General features: G+C 55.3%; 1 protein-coding gene across 2 annotated transcripts; it reads right to left on the bottom strand.

The window, feature by feature from the left end:
- Nucleotides 1–633: 633 nt before the first annotated feature.
- Nucleotides 634–15,361, bottom strand: GAL3ST1 (galactose-3-O-sulfotransferase 1). 2 transcript variants are annotated; one of them, XM_044243914.1, is made up of 3 exons: nucleotides 15,228–15,361; nucleotides 2,962–3,101; nucleotides 634–2,134 (listed from the first exon to the last, which is right to left on the bottom strand). In XM_044243914.1, the coding sequence occupies exons 2-3, from the start codon at nucleotides 3,090–3,092 to the stop codon at nucleotides 991–993; spliced, it is 1,275 nt and encodes a 424-aa protein (XP_044099849.1). In that variant the 5' UTR covers nucleotides 3,093–3,101; nucleotides 15,228–15,361; the 3' UTR covers nucleotides 634–990. The 2 variants fall into 2 exon arrangements, with proteins under 2 accessions (XP_044099849.1, XP_044099850.1); XM_044243915.1 differs by lacking the exon at nucleotides 15,228–15,361 and adding an exon at nucleotides 7,984–8,112.
- Nucleotides 15,362–16,738: the final 1,377 nt, after the last annotated feature.

Raw genomic sequence — 16,738 nt, 5'->3', positions numbered from 1 at the left:
CATCTGTAATATGGGATGGTAATGGTGCCTACCTCGAAGGGTGATCGTGAGGATTAATGGGATTATACAAGGAACCCTCAGCCTGGGCCCAGAGCCTGCTGCTCAGTGCTACCCCAAGAGCTCCCCACCTCCCCATCACACACACACACACACACACACACACGGACTCTTAATCTTAATATGGACGCACACTCCATCCTCCCCAGCCCCTGTTCCAGCCCTACCACTTACTTGCTGTGTGATCTTGGCCAGATGACTTTCCCTCTCTGAGCTCCCTTCCTCATCTCTGGCATGAGGAAATGATAGTTCCCGCATTGCTGAGTTTTGATGAAGATGAATTGAAATAACGCACTCAGCCTACTGCTGGACACATAACCAGTGTTGGGCTGGACTCAGTGACTGGTAGAGCTCCAGGATGATCGCACACACACACGCTCTTCCAGGTCTTGGTAGTTCCTGGGAGTCCTTCAACCACACAGGGCTTCAGCACCTAACAGGTGCGCGCCAAACCCTGCCACACCGCTGGGCTCCGTCCCACACACTCAGGCACCCCCCATGCTCTCTTGCAGGTCCCCCCATCCTCATGGCTCATCTCCCACACAGGGCCCCACCAGTCAGCACCACAGAGGCTGATTAACAAAAAACACAACATCAAACGCCTTTACTTCTGAACTCTCCCCTTTAAGGGGAGGCAGGAAATAGAACATTCTTTTTTGGAGGGAAGAGGATTTAATTCTTTAAAAAAAAATAAAACAAAACAAAAAAACAAAAACAAAACTAGAATTAGTCAAATACTGATCTGAGGCCCTGCCTGCCGAGGGCCCCGATCCGGCTTGGCCGTGCCCCCCGCAGCAGACCCTACCTCACCCCGGGAGCCGGGATGGCACCAGGAGGGCCCAGCGGAGGCCGGCGGCACCCCACCCCCTGCGCCCCCACGCAGCCCCTCCTCAGCGATCCAGCTGGCCTAGGGGGCTGCGGGTGGGCGGGGTGTCACCACCTCAGAAAGTCCCGGATGAACTTCCAGAGCTTAGTGACCCACAGGTTGACGCCGAGGTCCATAAGGTACTGGATCTCAGGCGTGAGCATGCGACGGCAGAGCTGCGCGTGCCTCTGCCCGATGCTCTTCTTGAGGTTGTAGCCGAGGATGGACTTGGCGCCCAGCGGCTGCCAGGGCTGCATGGCCGAGTCCTGGATGGCGGCGGCGTCCACAGCCCGGCCCCCGTCGATGCAGATGCGCCGCATGCGCTCGTTGGCGCGCCGCAGGGCGGCCACCTCCCGGGCCATGCGCTCTCGCCCGAACGCCTCCACCTTGCGCCAGAAGCTGGCGTTGAAGTGGCGGTAGAGACGGGCGTCCAGCACGTTCCAGGCCGTGGCGCGCCGGTACAGCTCCCCGGAGAGGCGCGGCACGGCAGAGGCGCGGCGGGCGTTGAGCTTGAAGTAGAGCACGTCCTCGAGCTGCCAGCACAGCAGGTCCTTGAGCAGCACCAGGGACTCATCGAAGTACTCCTGCAGGAGCACCAGGTGGAAGCGGCGCTCCACCTCCAGGATGTGCTCCTGCACCTGCGGGTCGCCAGGGTCCAGGCCGCTGTCGTAGCCCAGATCGAAGAAGAGCAGGTTGCGGAGGTAGTGGGCGTTGTAGCCGTTGGGGTCGTAGTAGCGGTCCGGATCCTGCAAGAACTCGGCCAGCTTGTCGCGGCCCGAGAGCTTCCACGTGAAGGGCACCACCGAACCGAAGTAGTGGAAGGAGGACTCGAAGAGACGGGCGGGGTCGCGGAGCACGGTGATGAACGTGGCGTTGGGCGGCACCAGCCCGCGAACCTCGTCATAGTGGAAGCGCATGTGGTTGCAGATGATGTTGAAGCAGGCGCCGGGCCGGTAGTCCTGCACCAGGTTGCGAGCGAAGAAGGCTGGGTAGTCGAAGTCGTTGCGGCCATTAGGAAAGGCGAACTTGAGCCGGTGCTTCTGGCCAAAGCGGAACAGGATGTTGAGCAGCGTGCTGCTGGCCGTCTTGTGCGTCTTCATGAACACGATGTCGCGCCGAGGCTGGCAAGCTCCCACAGAGCTGTTGGCCGGGGTCTGGGTCTCCGGCTCAGCGGGCTCCGGGGAGCAGGGCGCTGTGCCTTCTGGGGTCCTTCTGTGGACGGAATGATGGGGAGAGTCTCAGGGGCTGCTGGGGGCCATCCGGGACACAGAACCCCCAGTGCCCCGGTGTCTAAAGATGGGGGCTTTTGGGGGATGGTGGGGAGGAGAGGAGCCAGGACAGGGGACCAGACAGGCCTGCGTCCAAGCTGTCGTGCTTGGATAGGGTGCTTTGGCCTCTCTGGCCTCACCTTCCTCATCTGTGAAATGGGGGAAGTAACAGCCCCTCTGCGGTGTTGGTGTGAGGTCCAAGTGTGACAAGCTTGCTGGTTCCTGTCTCATTCCTGGCCACGGCATTGTCTGTTTATCATTAGCATGAGGCTGGACCACAGGAAATTTTGTAGATTGGTTTTCAACCCAAAATAGTCAATCACTGGTGATTTCCTCTAGTTGGGCTTGATACCACCAGCTAAGAGCACCAACCATGGCAGGCCTGGGCACAGCAGCCCCATGAGGGGGTGGGATAGCCTCATGGTTAGGAGCCAGGCCTGGGGCTGGGGCGCAGACAGACCCCGGTCTGAATCCAGGCCTTGTGTCAGCTTGCGTCAGTTGAGTTCTCCTGGACAAGTCACCCCCACCTCCTGGCCCCACTGTAGCCTCAGATGGTGATCAGCCCAGCCCCACACACAGTGTTACTGGGTCCTCACACTTCTATGAGGCAGGCTCTGTTATCATGCCCATTTTACAGAAGACACTGAGGCCCAGGGTTACACAGAGAGCTCTGCCCGTAGCACCATTTCTGCCCAGCACAGCATAATGTAGGGCTCAGGGTGCCCCCACACCCCAGACCCCACCCCTCAGCCCCCCAGGAGAGCCACTCACATGGAGGCCAGGCCGGCGTGCAGTGGGGGGACAGCATAGGAGTACAGCAGCACCAGGAAGCTGGTGAAGAGTGCGCCCAGCACCAGCCCCTTGGCCATGGACACCCAGCGCTTCTTCTGTGGCAGCGGCATCTCAGACACCTGTGGGGTCACAGAGCAGGGCAAGCATCAGGAGTCCAGCCTTGGGGAGCCCCCATGCCCACCCAAGGCTTGGTGGGGTCATGGGCAGCCTTTGACATTGAGACTGCCCTTTGCAGGCTCTGTGGCCCCCCGGCAAGGTCCACAGGAGGACAGAGAGACAAACACACAGAGAGACACAGCAACAGGGGCACAAACAGAGACGGTGGGCAAAGCCAATACAGAGAGAGACTGGGGGATGGCACAAGAAGCAGGTTCTACTAACTGTTTCAGTTTTAATTTTTTTTAAAAGATTTTATTTATTTATTTGTCAGGAAGAGAGAGGGGGGCACAAGCAGGGGGAGCAGCGGGCAGAGGGAGAAGCAGTCTCCCCAATGAGCAAGGAGTCCGATGCGGGACTTGATTCTAGGACCCTGGAATCATGACCTGAGCTAAAGGCAGCCAGTTAACTGACTGAGCCACCCATGTGTCCCTCAGTTTAAGTTTTGAAAGAATTTTGGGTGGGCACCTGGGTGTCATTAGTTTACTTTATACATTTTGGGGCTTCATAATGAAATTTTTTCTAAGACAGAAAAGAAGGCCCTCTCCCAGTGCCCCGTTCTCCCCTTGCCCCAGGTCTGGGGCCAGCACTATTCACAAGGAATCGTTCACTTTTCAAAGACCCAGCCAGTGCCACCTGTTCCCTATGCCACCCTTCCCAGCTGCCCAGTGAAGGGCTGGCTCCTCAGCTCTTTTCACTGGTCCCTGTGCCCCTGGGTCTCTAGGGCAGGCGGATGGTGAAACTGAAGCTCTGAGTGAGGAAGGAGAGGGTTCAGGTCACCCAGGCAGACCTACCTCCTCTCTCTGACTGCCAGCAGGCAGGGATCCCCAGGTAAATCTGAATTCGAGATAAACAATGAATAAAATTTGTGTAATTTTGTTTTTGAATATTTTATTTATTTGAGAGCGTGTGCGCGCATGCACAAGCATGGAGGACAAAGTGAGGGGGAGAGGATCTGAAGCAGACTCCGTGCTGAGCACAGAGGCCCCCTACGTGGGTCTCAATCCCACGACCACAAGATCATGACCTGAGCCGAAACCAAGAGTTGGGCGCTTAATCAATAGAGCTGCCCAGGTGCCCCCAAATTTGTTTAATTTTACTACTGCATAGCACATACTAAAAATTATTCAGCGTTTATCTGAAAATTACATTTAACTGGGTGTCTTTTTTTGTTGTTTGTTTTGGGTTTGGGGAGAAGTTTTTGGTCTAGTCTTTTGGTCTAACTGCAGCAACCCTAACAGCGGGGGACTGAGGCATGAACTGTAAGGGGGGTAGTTCGTGCTGAGGGATGGGAGTTCAGGAGAGAGCTGGAGCTTAGGGCACCTTCCTCCCTCCCCTTAGCTGTAAGCACAAAACTTTCCACTCTGGCTCTAACACACACGGCATGGGGGCCTTGGGCCTCTAAGGCCACAAGAACTCATGCATGCCCCTCTGTGACCACACACACAGCACGTCCCTACCATCCCTGGGGGCAGAGGCTAAGTAGCCTGCCTAGAGGAGGACCCCACATATTTCCCTCTGGAAAAGCTACCCAAGGCATCCATAAACCTTCTTGGAGAAGGGGCACTCCAGGTCCCACCCCACCAGACAGCCCTGAGTCTTCTGCTCATCCTCTAGAAATTCCTCATCACAGGAAAGGACATGAGGAAGCAATGTGCAGAGGAAGAAGCTACACAAAAGAGAAGCCAGCCTCCCTCAGAACAATGACACAGCCCTGTTCCCTCTTAGGTGGCAAGGTGGACAGGGCAGGGGTAAATGAGAACGGGGGAGAATGTTTCCTAGAAGGCAGTTCATCCTAGCAAAGGAGGAATGTATAAGCTCTCCAAATTCCAACGATTCCATAGAAACACTTCGGCAGAGTCCCACATGGCATGGTGTTAAATTTAAAAAATTAGAAACGACCTCAACGTCCATCAGTGGGCGATGTTACACAAACCGAGACCTGTTCCCAGACGGAGTCTTCTGCACACGTTAACAAAACAAGACAGAGCTAAGTGGACTGGCTCAAAAACACACCATGATCTAATAATGTGAAAAAAAAAAAAAAAAAAAAAAAGCAACTTCCAGAACACTATGCCCCCAAATCCATTTATGTATACATGTAGTCCCAGAAACAACTGGAGGGCAATATTCTAAATTTTAACAGCAGTATCCTCTACCTTGCTGGGAAAAGGGGTATATACGGGAATATTTTTCTATATTATGCATTTCTGTAACAACTGCTTTTTTAATCCAAAAAAAAAGGGCAAAATTCTTTCAACATTTTTAAATAACAGGTGATAAAGAATGCAGCGTGGGGTAAGGTGGCTAGCCAGTCTGGTCATGGAAGGGAAGGTGCTGACCCCAGGCTGTGGAGGCCCCAGTCAGGAACCCCCACGGAGTCCCAGTTTCTCATCTGTAAAATTGGGAAGCTGAGAGTCCCCCCCACCCCCCGCCGCCATCACTGACTCTTTCAGAGACAGAGGAGGCAAAGAAAGCAATGAGCATGTAGTTCTCTTTCAAAGAGTGTTAGCTGTTTCCCTCCTGAGCCCCTGGGGACCTGGTCCTGGTCGTCTCACTCTTTGTCACCCTCAGGGTGGGCTCGCTGCTGCCCAGTCCCAGCACAAAGCAGCTCCATGCATCAGGTGCTCCAACTGGGCTCCCACCCTGCTGGGGGACCCAGTAGAAAATAGGGCAGTGCAGTAGGCCAGGCCAGAGCCTCAGACTCCCTGCCCAAACCCTGAGTGGGGCCCTAGGCCTCAGGTTCTCTGGCTTTAAAACACGGAAGGGTAAAATTCCTGCCCTCCCCAGATCCCAGGGCCCACTCCTGCCCCGGCAGCCCCACTCACCAGGGCACTTTCTGGAAATCTGGGAGGCTGATAGCAAAAGATCTGGGGTGGAGGCCCAGCAGCAGGGGGCAGACCGGCTCCCCAGAACCACCAATCAGGCTCCGCCTAGCCTGGCCCAGGACAGCGCCCCCACCCAGCCCATCACGGCTTCACTCATTCATTTGTCCACTCTGCCACTTGGGCTTCCTGAAACCATGCCTGCCCTCGGGTTTCACCTTGGAGCCCCTGTTATGAGCCAGGCCCTGGGCAGGGGCTTCTCTAGAGCATCTCACTGATCCTGCTCAGCTATCCCGGGAGGCTAACCTCCTGTCACCCACATTTTGCAAATGGGGAAATCAAGGTTCCAGGGGGTGATGTGACTTGCACAGGGTCACTCGGCAAGGCAGGGAGCAGGGCTGGGATTTAGGCCCTAGTCTGTCGGCCTCCAATATGCACCCTCCAGCTTTGTCCGTGGCAGCCCCCGCCTGGTGTGTCCTAAGCCCAGTCCCAAGCCTGCAGGAAGTGTGTATGTGACAAAAAGATCGACCACAGGAGGCCAAAGTGTGGCTAATGGGGCTCTGTCCCAGCAGCACAGCAGGGTCTGGCCCCTGTGGGCTGGGGCAGGGCAGCCAGGAGGAAGAGAGGAGAAACAGAGGGCACTTTGGGGGCTGGTCCCTACTGTCTCAACAGCCTTCCTGCCTGGCCTCTGTGAACTTGGGCATGCCGCTCAGCCTCCCCATCTTAGTCTCCTCACGTGTACAATGGGCACATAGCACCAAGATCAGGGCAAACAGGGCCCTTGGTAATCACAGGCAGAGTCCCTGGGTAGACCAAGCTCCAGACAGGGGCTGGCCGGCAGCCAGAAGCCTAGCGGAGAAGAGTCATGAGACTGAGATTTCAACGCCAGGATGCACATACACAGGCAGAGATCAATACACATTAATTATTATTATCATCACTATTGACCAGGGCCCAGGTTCCCAGGCCTCCCATAAGGGAGGAGAGATCCTGTCTGTGCCCGGAGGCAGACAAGCATGAAGGGAACTCATCCCTGCGCTGTTGGAGCCTGGCACCTAGTTAATGTTTGGTGAATGACCCCCATGACCCTCAGGACAGAAGGGAGCTAGAGCTAACTCAAGGGTGTGAGAGCCACGTGTGTGAGTCACACATCCAAGGGCCACCTGGAGCCAGCACCTGGAACCAGGCAGGGTCCTGCGTTTGAGACCGGGTTCAGCCATTTCCTTTCTATAGAAGGAAATCTAGGCAAGCCTGTGTCCCTCTCTGGGTCTTAGATTCTCCTCTAAAATGATGATGCCATCCCCCTCCATAAGATGCTCTATTCAGATCTTCCTCATCCCACAAGGAAAGAGCCCAGCACAGGGCTGGAGCAGAGCAGACACCGCTGGGCATGGATGGCCATCAGTATAATTAACATCATTATGATTGCCCTCCCAGGGTCCCAGTCGAGGCCCCTTCAAGGTGTGTGCCCCCTGGCCTGTGATGGAGGCTTGCAGTCAGGGGACAGCCCCAGGTCCAAAGCCATGGAGTATCATGGACAATTACAGTGTGGCCTGAGCCTCACAGCCTCCAATCTGAGAATACAGCATAGCAGGGAGGCTAAGGCTCAGAGAGGGTGGCGTCACCCTCGAGGTCACACAGTACAGCAGCAGCAGACAGAACTAGAACCTGGGTCTTTCTTCCTCTGCCCAAGGTGGTGACAGTCCCAGGCACTCAGGGCCGATGGTCCCTCCCCTTCTATTCCTATCCTTCTTGGTTACCCTAGTGATATCGTCCTCCATCTATGCTGACAGCTGGCTCCAGGCCAGGCCCAGCACTCCTCCTGTTCCGTTGGACCAGCACCCTCTAGAGAACGAAGGAGAAACAGGACTCATCCCCACAGCAGGCACACAGGGAAACCAAGCCCGGGACGGTAAACCATCTGTCCTTTGGCGTCACTGCCACAACCAGGCAGGCCTTGGTCCCAGATGTCCTACTCCCCCAGGGACCCCTGTGCTGGGGTGGAAGAAGACACACTCACCTTGGGCCGCAGCTGACTGCCCCTCTCCTCTCCCTGTCTGAGCCACATCTGACTCCCAGGCCGTCTCTGCAGTCACTGGGAAACAGGAACGCTCCAATGACACCCAGCAGTGCTCAGCTGGCTCCCTCATGCTCCAGCGAGTGTGAATATTCATGAGTTCCCTCCCTGGGGATACCAGGTGGCATGTGTCTGTACCCTGCAGGTGCTGCCTGGGCCCTCTGCCAGGGGCACATTCCGGGTGGTCCCTGACTATCTCTAGACCCCAGCAGCCAGACAGCTCCTTTGCCCCAGGGCTCAGCCAGGTCTCCGGTGTCCTTGCACCAAGGACACAAGCAGCCGCAGAGCCCTGCAGAGAATCGGAGAGGCTAACTGCTCCTCGAACATCTCATTTAAGTCCCACGACTGCCCTATACATTAGTCCACTCTCCAGGTGAAGGAATAGAGGCTCAGAGAGGTGAACTCACCCATACAGGGTCACGCAGTTAGCCGGGGACTGTCAGAGCCAGACAGGAAAATCCAAATGCAGACTTGCCAAATTCCAGGGCTTAGAGATACTGAGACACAACCAGAGACCAAAGTTTGTCTAAAATCAGCAGAGCCCACAAAAGCAAACAACTCACCTGGGAGTCCTCCTGGGGGCAGAGAACCTGACCAGCTCTGCGAGGATCAGTCTGATGGGATTTCACCTCTGAGCCCCAAGTCCTTCATCAAAGAGGCAGTACAAATAAATCATGCCTCTCCTGTCGGCATCCTGTGTGGGGATCGGTGCACGGGACACCACGCGATTCAGGCCCGCTGCAGGTGCCAATCATTCCCAAGGTCTTGGCAAGAAGAGGCAGTTCTCGGAGCCCTGTCCTAAACCCCAAGGGCCCTCAGGTTCACCCAAGGCGCCAAAATCTCTTGCACCCCTCTCTTAGCTGGGTTTAGGTTTGTCTTCGGGTCTGGGTTCAGCCTTGCCATGAACAGAGGATACCTAGAAAAGCACCTCACATCCTTCCATCAGGCACAGGGGTCCTGGGGATCAAGATTTACTGGTAATTGACCATCTGTTGATAGTGATCATTATTGTGATAGTTATTAATCTCACACTGAGCACTTTCATAGGCTGACCAGCTGCCAGCTCCTCTCAGGGAGCAGCAGGCATCTGACACCACTCAAGATGCTTTACCCTTTCCCGCATAGCCCCACCTAGCCTGGGAGCAGCCCTCAAGGCCCCATGAAATACCAGAGCTTAAATAGCCACAGGGAGGACCAAGAGTCCATTGCTCTCCGAGTGCTGGATTGGCCCAGGGCACGGGAAAGCGCTGTTCCATCTGTTCTAGACTGAGTTAGTTGAAAAACAAATAAATGTATGGGGAGGAGGATGAGTCAGGGCAGAGCTGGTAACAAACAGCAGAGAGGTGGTTTATAAGTGTGGACTCTTGACCAGAGTTCACTCTTGTGCTCAGGACTTCCCACACATCACACACCCTCATGATCCTTGTCACTAGAGGCCCCGTTTCCACCCCTACTTTACAGAGGAGGGAGCTGAAGCTCAAGGACGCGATGTGACAAGCCCCGTGTCACCAGAAGTTAAGGATCTTGGGCAGGAGGGAGTGGAGATCAGGCTCCTGAACAAAAGGTGAGGTCATGGTGGGGTGGGAAGGCAGGCAAAGAAGAGACATGTGAAGCAGAGCTTTCTAGAGTAGGAAGCATTGAGAGCAGAACCTATGCTTCCAGCCCTGCCACAGGGTTCTCCTCTCAGGGTATTGATAGTGACATTATCTCTGGCAGGTTCTCCCCCCACCCCAGCCAAAGAAACAAAATATAGAAAATGTTTTTAATTATAAGGGCAGTACATATCATTGAAAAAAAAATTCAGACAAGTACAGAAAACTGTAAAGAAGACAATGAAAAAAGCCCCATTCCCAGAGGTCACTGACCTTACAGCTTTAGCACAAGCCTCCCTACATTTTTTTCTGTCTATAAACCCATACAGATGATAGAAGTGTCCCATTTTGTCTTATGCTTGCTCCCTCCTCCCATGTCAACAGGTTGTGGACATCTTTTGTGACCCCAGTGAGTCTTCAGTTGATCTGTTCCACTGCACTGTGCCCCGAGCTAGGGTTCATGATTCCGGGGCCAGAGTTCTGGGCTCACAGTCCTGGGGGTGAGAGGAGCAGGCAGCTGCAGGTGCTGTGATGAGGAACAGGCTGGTAAGGCTTGCTGGAATGCAAACACCTGATCCAGCCTGCAGCGGACAGGAAGAGCATGCTCAGGGAGGCTTCCTGGAGTTAGGGATTCCTGATAGTGGAAGAGGCTATGTGCTCTCTGATTTCCAAAGGCAGCTAGTTCCCTTTTCTCCCTGAGTGTGTGGCTGAACTACATCTCCCATCCTCCCTTGTGGTTCAGCGTCCTTGTGTGACTGAATTCTGGCCAACGGAATGTGAGCAGAATAATAGCTGTTGATGTCAGGTGGGTGGGCCTTCTCTGTGGTCTCCTTTGGCATATGCTGGATGAATGGGGCCGAGTCTTCTATGATCTGGAGATGGGGGGGCGCATAAGAAGGGAGAAGGCTTGTATTGGCATCACCACTCCCTAAACACCCAATTAGATTTCATGAAATGACAACTAAACTGCCATTGTGTTAAGTCTTTCCAAACTTGGGCCTTGGGCCTAAGCAACTAGGCTTAACTAATGCACCTGTTACCCTGGAATGAGCCAGACAGAAAAGCATGTGCAAAGACCCAGTAACTAACAGATATTCACCTTGGCCAGAGTGTGCAGCATGTGTGTATGTCAGAGGCTGGGTTTGCAGGGGGAGACTAGATGGACAGCCAGAAAAGGGACAGGGGCAGGCAGGAGATGCAGGGTCTTGAGGAAGCATGCTAAGGAATCTGGCCTGGATCCTGTGGGCAATGGGGAACCCTGGAGAGTCTTCAGCAAAGAAGTGAGGAGATGGGATTCCCATCAGGCTGCTAGATGGAAAGTGAACGGTAGGGGGTGGGGAAGGACTGAGAGAAGCCAGTAGACCTGGACAGTGGTTGTTACAGCTGTCTAGGTATAAAATGACCCGGACGAAGGAGAAGCCTGGGAATGAACTGGAACCATCTGTAGGCCATGGCATAGACACCATTTGTGAATGATAGGGTGTGGAGGAGGGAAGGGAAGAACCCCTGTTGGGGTGACTAAGCGGGGAGTTGGCTGGGTCGGAGCTAGTCCCTGAGTGAGGGAAGCTAAGAGAGGGGTATATTTAGTATTGGGGTTGGAAGGGCAATGTCAGTTTCAGTTTAGGACAAGTTGAGTCTGAAGGATGTGTGGGAATGCTTGTAGAATATGCAAAAAGCAGTAAGATCCCTTACCTGGAGCACAAGAGGGAGATCTCAGTGGAAAGAGACTGGGAGGCATGGGCAAAGAGGTGAGAACTGAGGTCAAAAGAGCAGATGGAATCCACCAGAGAAAGAGGGAAGAAGGTGAAGAGCCCTGCCGTAAGAGCAAGAGTCTCCCAAGGAGATAAAGATGAAGGGCCTCTAAAGCCATTGGCTGTAGAACATTCCGTGGAACACTACTCCCCAAGAACCATTCCCTGACTGATGGGCATCCCTGCTGTTTGCTCAGTGCACACACAAAGGAACAGGATTCTATAAGATAAGGTAAAGGGGTGAGGGTGTCCTAGGGCTGTTCCTTGTACCTGGAAGGGAATCTCATGGGGACACTGGAGGAGACTTTCAAAGTGGAACAAGACTCACCCTACAGTGCTTGGGCTGCATATTTGACAGCAACTATTACAGGCCTAAAGGCACCCATCCTCAGACCCAGCAATTCCACCTGTGGCCATTTGTTCACAGAACATAACCTAACAGGAGATCTGAGGTGGGTGCAAAAGTATAGCAAAGGGGAAAGGTAGAAACAACTAAAATGTCCAATGATAGGGAATGGTTAAAAATATTACATGATATTCACCCCACGGTTTATTATGCACTCATTTAAATGATGTCTACAATATATAATAAAGTAAAAAATACACACACACACACACACACATATAGACACACAATTTTGTTTTACAAAGAGTCTGTATTACTTTGAAAAAAAAAATTAGAATGAAAAAGATGTTTCCATTTTTTTTTAAACTGCAGTCTGGCTGGAGGAAGAGAGAGAATTGGCCTACCCCACCTTGCTGTGTGACCACAGAGCTCTCTGAGCCTCAGTATCCAAAACTGGGGAAGAAACAGTAGGCGCCCAGGGCAGAGAAGCTGGGAAGCGTGGACTGCACAGTTAAAGGTGCAGACAGGACAGGTTGGCCCTCCAGCCGGAAGCTCTGCCCTGCAGGGACCCACAGTGGGGTGCCCCTCCGGAGTGGAGTGCTGGAGGAGAGATGGGGAGGATCACCCAGGGAGGGAATTCAGCTGAACCCCAAGCTGCTGGCTCACAGGACCACCCCCAGTCAGCCCTGATATCTTGCCCTCCTGCCTGCCCCCTGGGCTGCGGGGATGACTGCCAGCTGGGTCCCAGGTCCTGCAGCTGACTGAAAGAGGGCAATGTTCTTTGATGATTCAGAAGGCACTTTCTCATCTTGCAGGGTCACCTATTTCTACCATTTCAAATGGCAACCATGCCTGGAACCCCCAACAGACTTCCCAGGGTCACCTGCTAGTCATGGGATGGGTGGGAACACTGAGGCTCAGAAACTAGCAGAGGGGTTCACTGGCAAAGTCAGAACTACAAACAAGCTCTTCCTGCTACACCGCCTTGTTTGGGCAAAGTCACCACCAGGGCTGAGTTGACCCCAAGTAGCTTCAAAGGGGCAAAACACAGCTTAACCAAGAAGTCAGTGGTTTCTTCATTAGCTCCCAGTTACTGGGAACACAGGAGGTGAGTATGTGGAAGTTGGTAATAATTGTTCTCTGTACCCTCTAGCATGGCTGAGATGTTTTTTAAAGGAATGTCATGCACTTGTTTGCATAAAAATATGTAACAGTATGAAGGTTTTTAAAAGGTACTGAGCACCTGCTGTGCACAATGTCCGGGTTCTGCCCACCAGCCTCTCCCCTCCAGGAGAGGCTGAGATGCTCTAGCTATGAATTCTGACTCTACCAGTCCCAAGCTGGGTGATCTTGGGCCAATGACTTCCCCTCTCTGAGCCTCACTGTCTTAACAATGGGAATATTCTGCCCCTCTCAGGGCTTACTAAGAGGATTAAACTGGAAGAGGCATGCAGGACCCTTTGCTCAAACCTTGGATCATGATCATGACCCTTCTAGACCCACTTGGCAGATGAAATAGGACCCACCAGTGCAGACTCCTGGAAGGCAACCCTCCTCCATCCAAACCCCTTTATTTCCCATGCTTCGGACCTGAGTTCCCTCATCCCGATTTTACATCAGGGGAAACTGAGGCACAGGTAGGAAAGGACTTGCCTAACATCTCATGGCAGTTCAGGGAGGGCACTGCTGGAATTAGGTCTGGGAGTGCCCAAGCCACCTGGAGCTGCCAGGTGGGAAAGAAGTTATCATCTGGGGCCCAGTTCTTCCCAACCATCACACTCCCCACCTGGTGATTCCTCCAGCCCCCAGCCCACTGATCCCCAAGGGTACCCCTGCTCTCTCCTGCCCTCCCTGTCTAGAGTAGAATAGCCCTCCTAAGAGGGCTTGTTCTTCCCCCTATTCCTCACCCAGTCCAAGTGAAGCAAGAAGCCCTTCACAGGCCTGATGCCGCGCCAGCAATTCCACCATCTGTGCCTCATTCGCCTAGGTTAATCACTGCCTCTCACCACAGTGACACTCAGTCCCCTAGGGCCCAGAGTGGGGGCTGTCAGGGAAACACTCCTTTCTTGCTGGGGGACAAGAGGGCATCTGCCCCATGTCTCAAACAGCAGTCCCAGGCCCACTGGACAAGGGGATATGCAGGAAGCAAGCTCCTCTGTCCACAGGGAGCTTCCTTGAGGCAGGGCTCTGCCTGAGTGAGAAGCAGGGAATGAAGCAGCCCGAGGTGGCAGCTGGGAACAGGGCTCTGTTGTCTCCGCTCCCAGGGTAGCAGCTTGCCCACCCCCTGAGTGTCAGGCAGAGCTGGGAGCTAGGAAGGCAAGGGGGGGGAGGGGTCCTGAGCTAGGGGTTTGGGGCAGCACAGACCAATCTGGGAGCCAAGGACCCCAGAGCAGCAGAGAGGTCTTAAGCAGGGCTGCAATCCTGAGATGTGGGCTGGGACATAACTCCTGTGATTCATAATCAACTCAGCCACCTTTGAACTATGTATGACCTTGGGCAAGTCACTGAATTGCCCTGGACCTCAGTTCCCCCTAAGGATAATGGGAATGCCCTCTTTCACAGGACAAAGTACAGGGGCTGCTCTGGCCCAGGCCTGCCCGTGGCCTTAAACCTCTCTGGGTCTCAGGTCATGCCCATGGTAAAGGAAGAGGTTGGATTCTCCCAACTGGACTGTCCTCCTGAGGATTTTCATGGCACCGGTCACCTTGGCAACCCAGGGGATCAGGTGTCAGGCCTGCAGCCCGCCCGCCCTCCCTCCCTCCCTCCCTCCTCCTGGTGTGGGTTACTGCAGCCAGATGTGCAGATGCTACTGCGGCCTCCTTTCCAGCTCCAGGCAGGTGGGAACAGGGAGCCCTACTGGGAAGAGACCACAATCTTGCTCTGTGCTGTGACCAAGTACCTGCTTGTTAGTGAGGGCAGACCAAGCTGTATCCCCTCCTGACACTGGTCCTAGAAAATCAACCAGCTGGATTTCCTATGGACCCTTCCTGGATATCAGGGCTTGTCCCATTTACGAGCTTCTCTTTGGTGGCCTTGGGCCTTCCTCAAGCAGAGGGGGATCCATCCCTCCCCCTACCCCAGCCCCTGGTCCGATGCCCCTCCCTCCCAACCACTTCTGGAGAGCGCTGGTGGGAACAGGGGAGATCCCTGCCCTTCCTCCCCCAGGTCTCAGGCTGCTGTGTCCAAGATTAATCATTAATGGACTTCCAGCTCCAGCCCAGTTCCAGCCCCACCCACCCTGTCCGAGGGCTGGGACAACCCTGGAAAGGGGGCGATGAGGAAAAAACCAAGGGCAGGGCACACACCAACGTACCCCCCCAGCTGCCGACCCTCTGTCAGCCCAAAGGGCACTCATTCCCTGGAGCAGCTGTTGGCACTCTCGCACCACCTAGGTCTGAGTGTGACTCCCATAGTCCCGGTTTGGAGGTCTGGGTAGCGCCGGCTGCAGCCTCAGGCAGGGCACAGGCAGGCAGTGGGTGTTGGGCCCCCAGAACATACCTCAGCCCCGTTCTCCTCGGGCCTGGCGTGGCTGTTTCGGTCCCGGGCCCGCGCCGCCCGGGCGCTCACTAGGCGGCGGGGCGTACCCGCCCGGGCCCCCAACTCCACCGGACCTGAACCATGCTCCCGCCGCCGCCACCGCCGCCACCCTCCCTCCGGCCAGGTGCGGCCGCCAGCCTGGCCCTTCCCCCGGTGCTGCGGCCAATAGGCGGCCGGCCACGGCCCCCTCCCGGCCCCTCCGCGCCCGCCTGGGACGCACAGAAGCCGCATTCAGCGTCCCCGCGCGAAGCGCTGCGCCCCCGCCGGCTCAACAAGGCGCGTTTGTCCCGGGAGCGCCAACGGGGCCATTGTCCCACTGCAGGACCCTGAGGCTCGGCTGAGCTCCGGCCCGGAAGGGGATTCGAGGGTGCCTGGGAAACGGGGTGGCGTGGTGCTGGTGATGAGGGCAGTCCAGCTCTGGGCAAAGGGAAGTGGCTAGACTAGTCACTGAGCTTTTACTGGGGTCTCTGGAATCCTAAATATCCAACATAAGGTATGGCCTCCTGCTCAAGTCAGTGCGAGTTGGGGACACGTTTTTGGGGTCTAAAATGTGGATGGGGGCAGGATCCCTAGAGGGAAGCTCAGGCAAGGGACCTATCTCCAACCAGTCTGGCCACTAGGTCTCCGCTGACCCCACCTCTCCAGGGTGTCCACAAGGGGTGCGCACAGCACCATCCAGATGCAGGTGCCCCAACCATGATCCACCTTCTTTCAGTCCCCAGCTTCCCTCCTCACCGCAGAGGAGGACCAAGGACAGGAACTCCTGCCCACCTGGGCCGAGAATGCACAGCTCCAGCTGTGGGCATTGCAAAACCTGCTCCCCACTCGGTGGGGCATGGGCTGCGCAGAGCCCTGCTGCCCCCGCCATAACTGGGCAATGCTGGAATGGGGAAAATTCCACATCTGCATGGCTGCCAGGGATTTTCCTGGATCCAATTGGCTCACTCTCCAGCCTTGCCTTAGCACCCCTGCCATGGCCCTGATCCCATCCCTGCCCAGGAAGCACATCCACCAGCCCCACCCTCACCAGCGTGCAAGAGTATAGCACAGCCCTCTCCACCCACAGCAGAGCCTGGCCAAGACAGTGGCCCTGGGTTCTCTGCTCTCCTGCCAGAGCCTGCCCAAACTCACTCCCACCCCTGTCCGGACCCTCCTCCCCCAGCCAGGCCTGCAGCCACTGCCCAAAAAACTACAGAGCCTGGGAACAGTTGAGGGGTACAGGGCCAATGCCCTCAGATGCCTAGACTGGGGGTACATGGAACCAAGTTCCAAACCCACATTCCACCACCCTTGCCCCTGCTCCTGAGAGCCCTCAGCACCCTGAGGGGGCTATTCAGAAATTCCCTGCCTGATCTGGGAGGGGCTGAGTGACCATCCCAAGCGCTGGCTTCTGGCCCCGACTCTGCTGTGAGGCACTGGACCTCTGGGCAAAGGCAGGTCTCTCCAGGCCTGAGCAAGAGCACAGTCAGAGG

This window comes from Neovison vison, chromosome 3 (genome assembly GCF_020171115.1).
Source record: "Neovison vison isolate M4711 chromosome 3, ASM_NN_V1, whole genome shotgun sequence".
NCBI classification, from domain to species: Eukaryota; Metazoa; Chordata; class Mammalia; order Carnivora; family Mustelidae; genus Neogale; species Neogale vison.
Note: the sequence above shows the minus strand (reverse complement) of the source record. Positions and strands in the feature narration are given on the sequence as shown.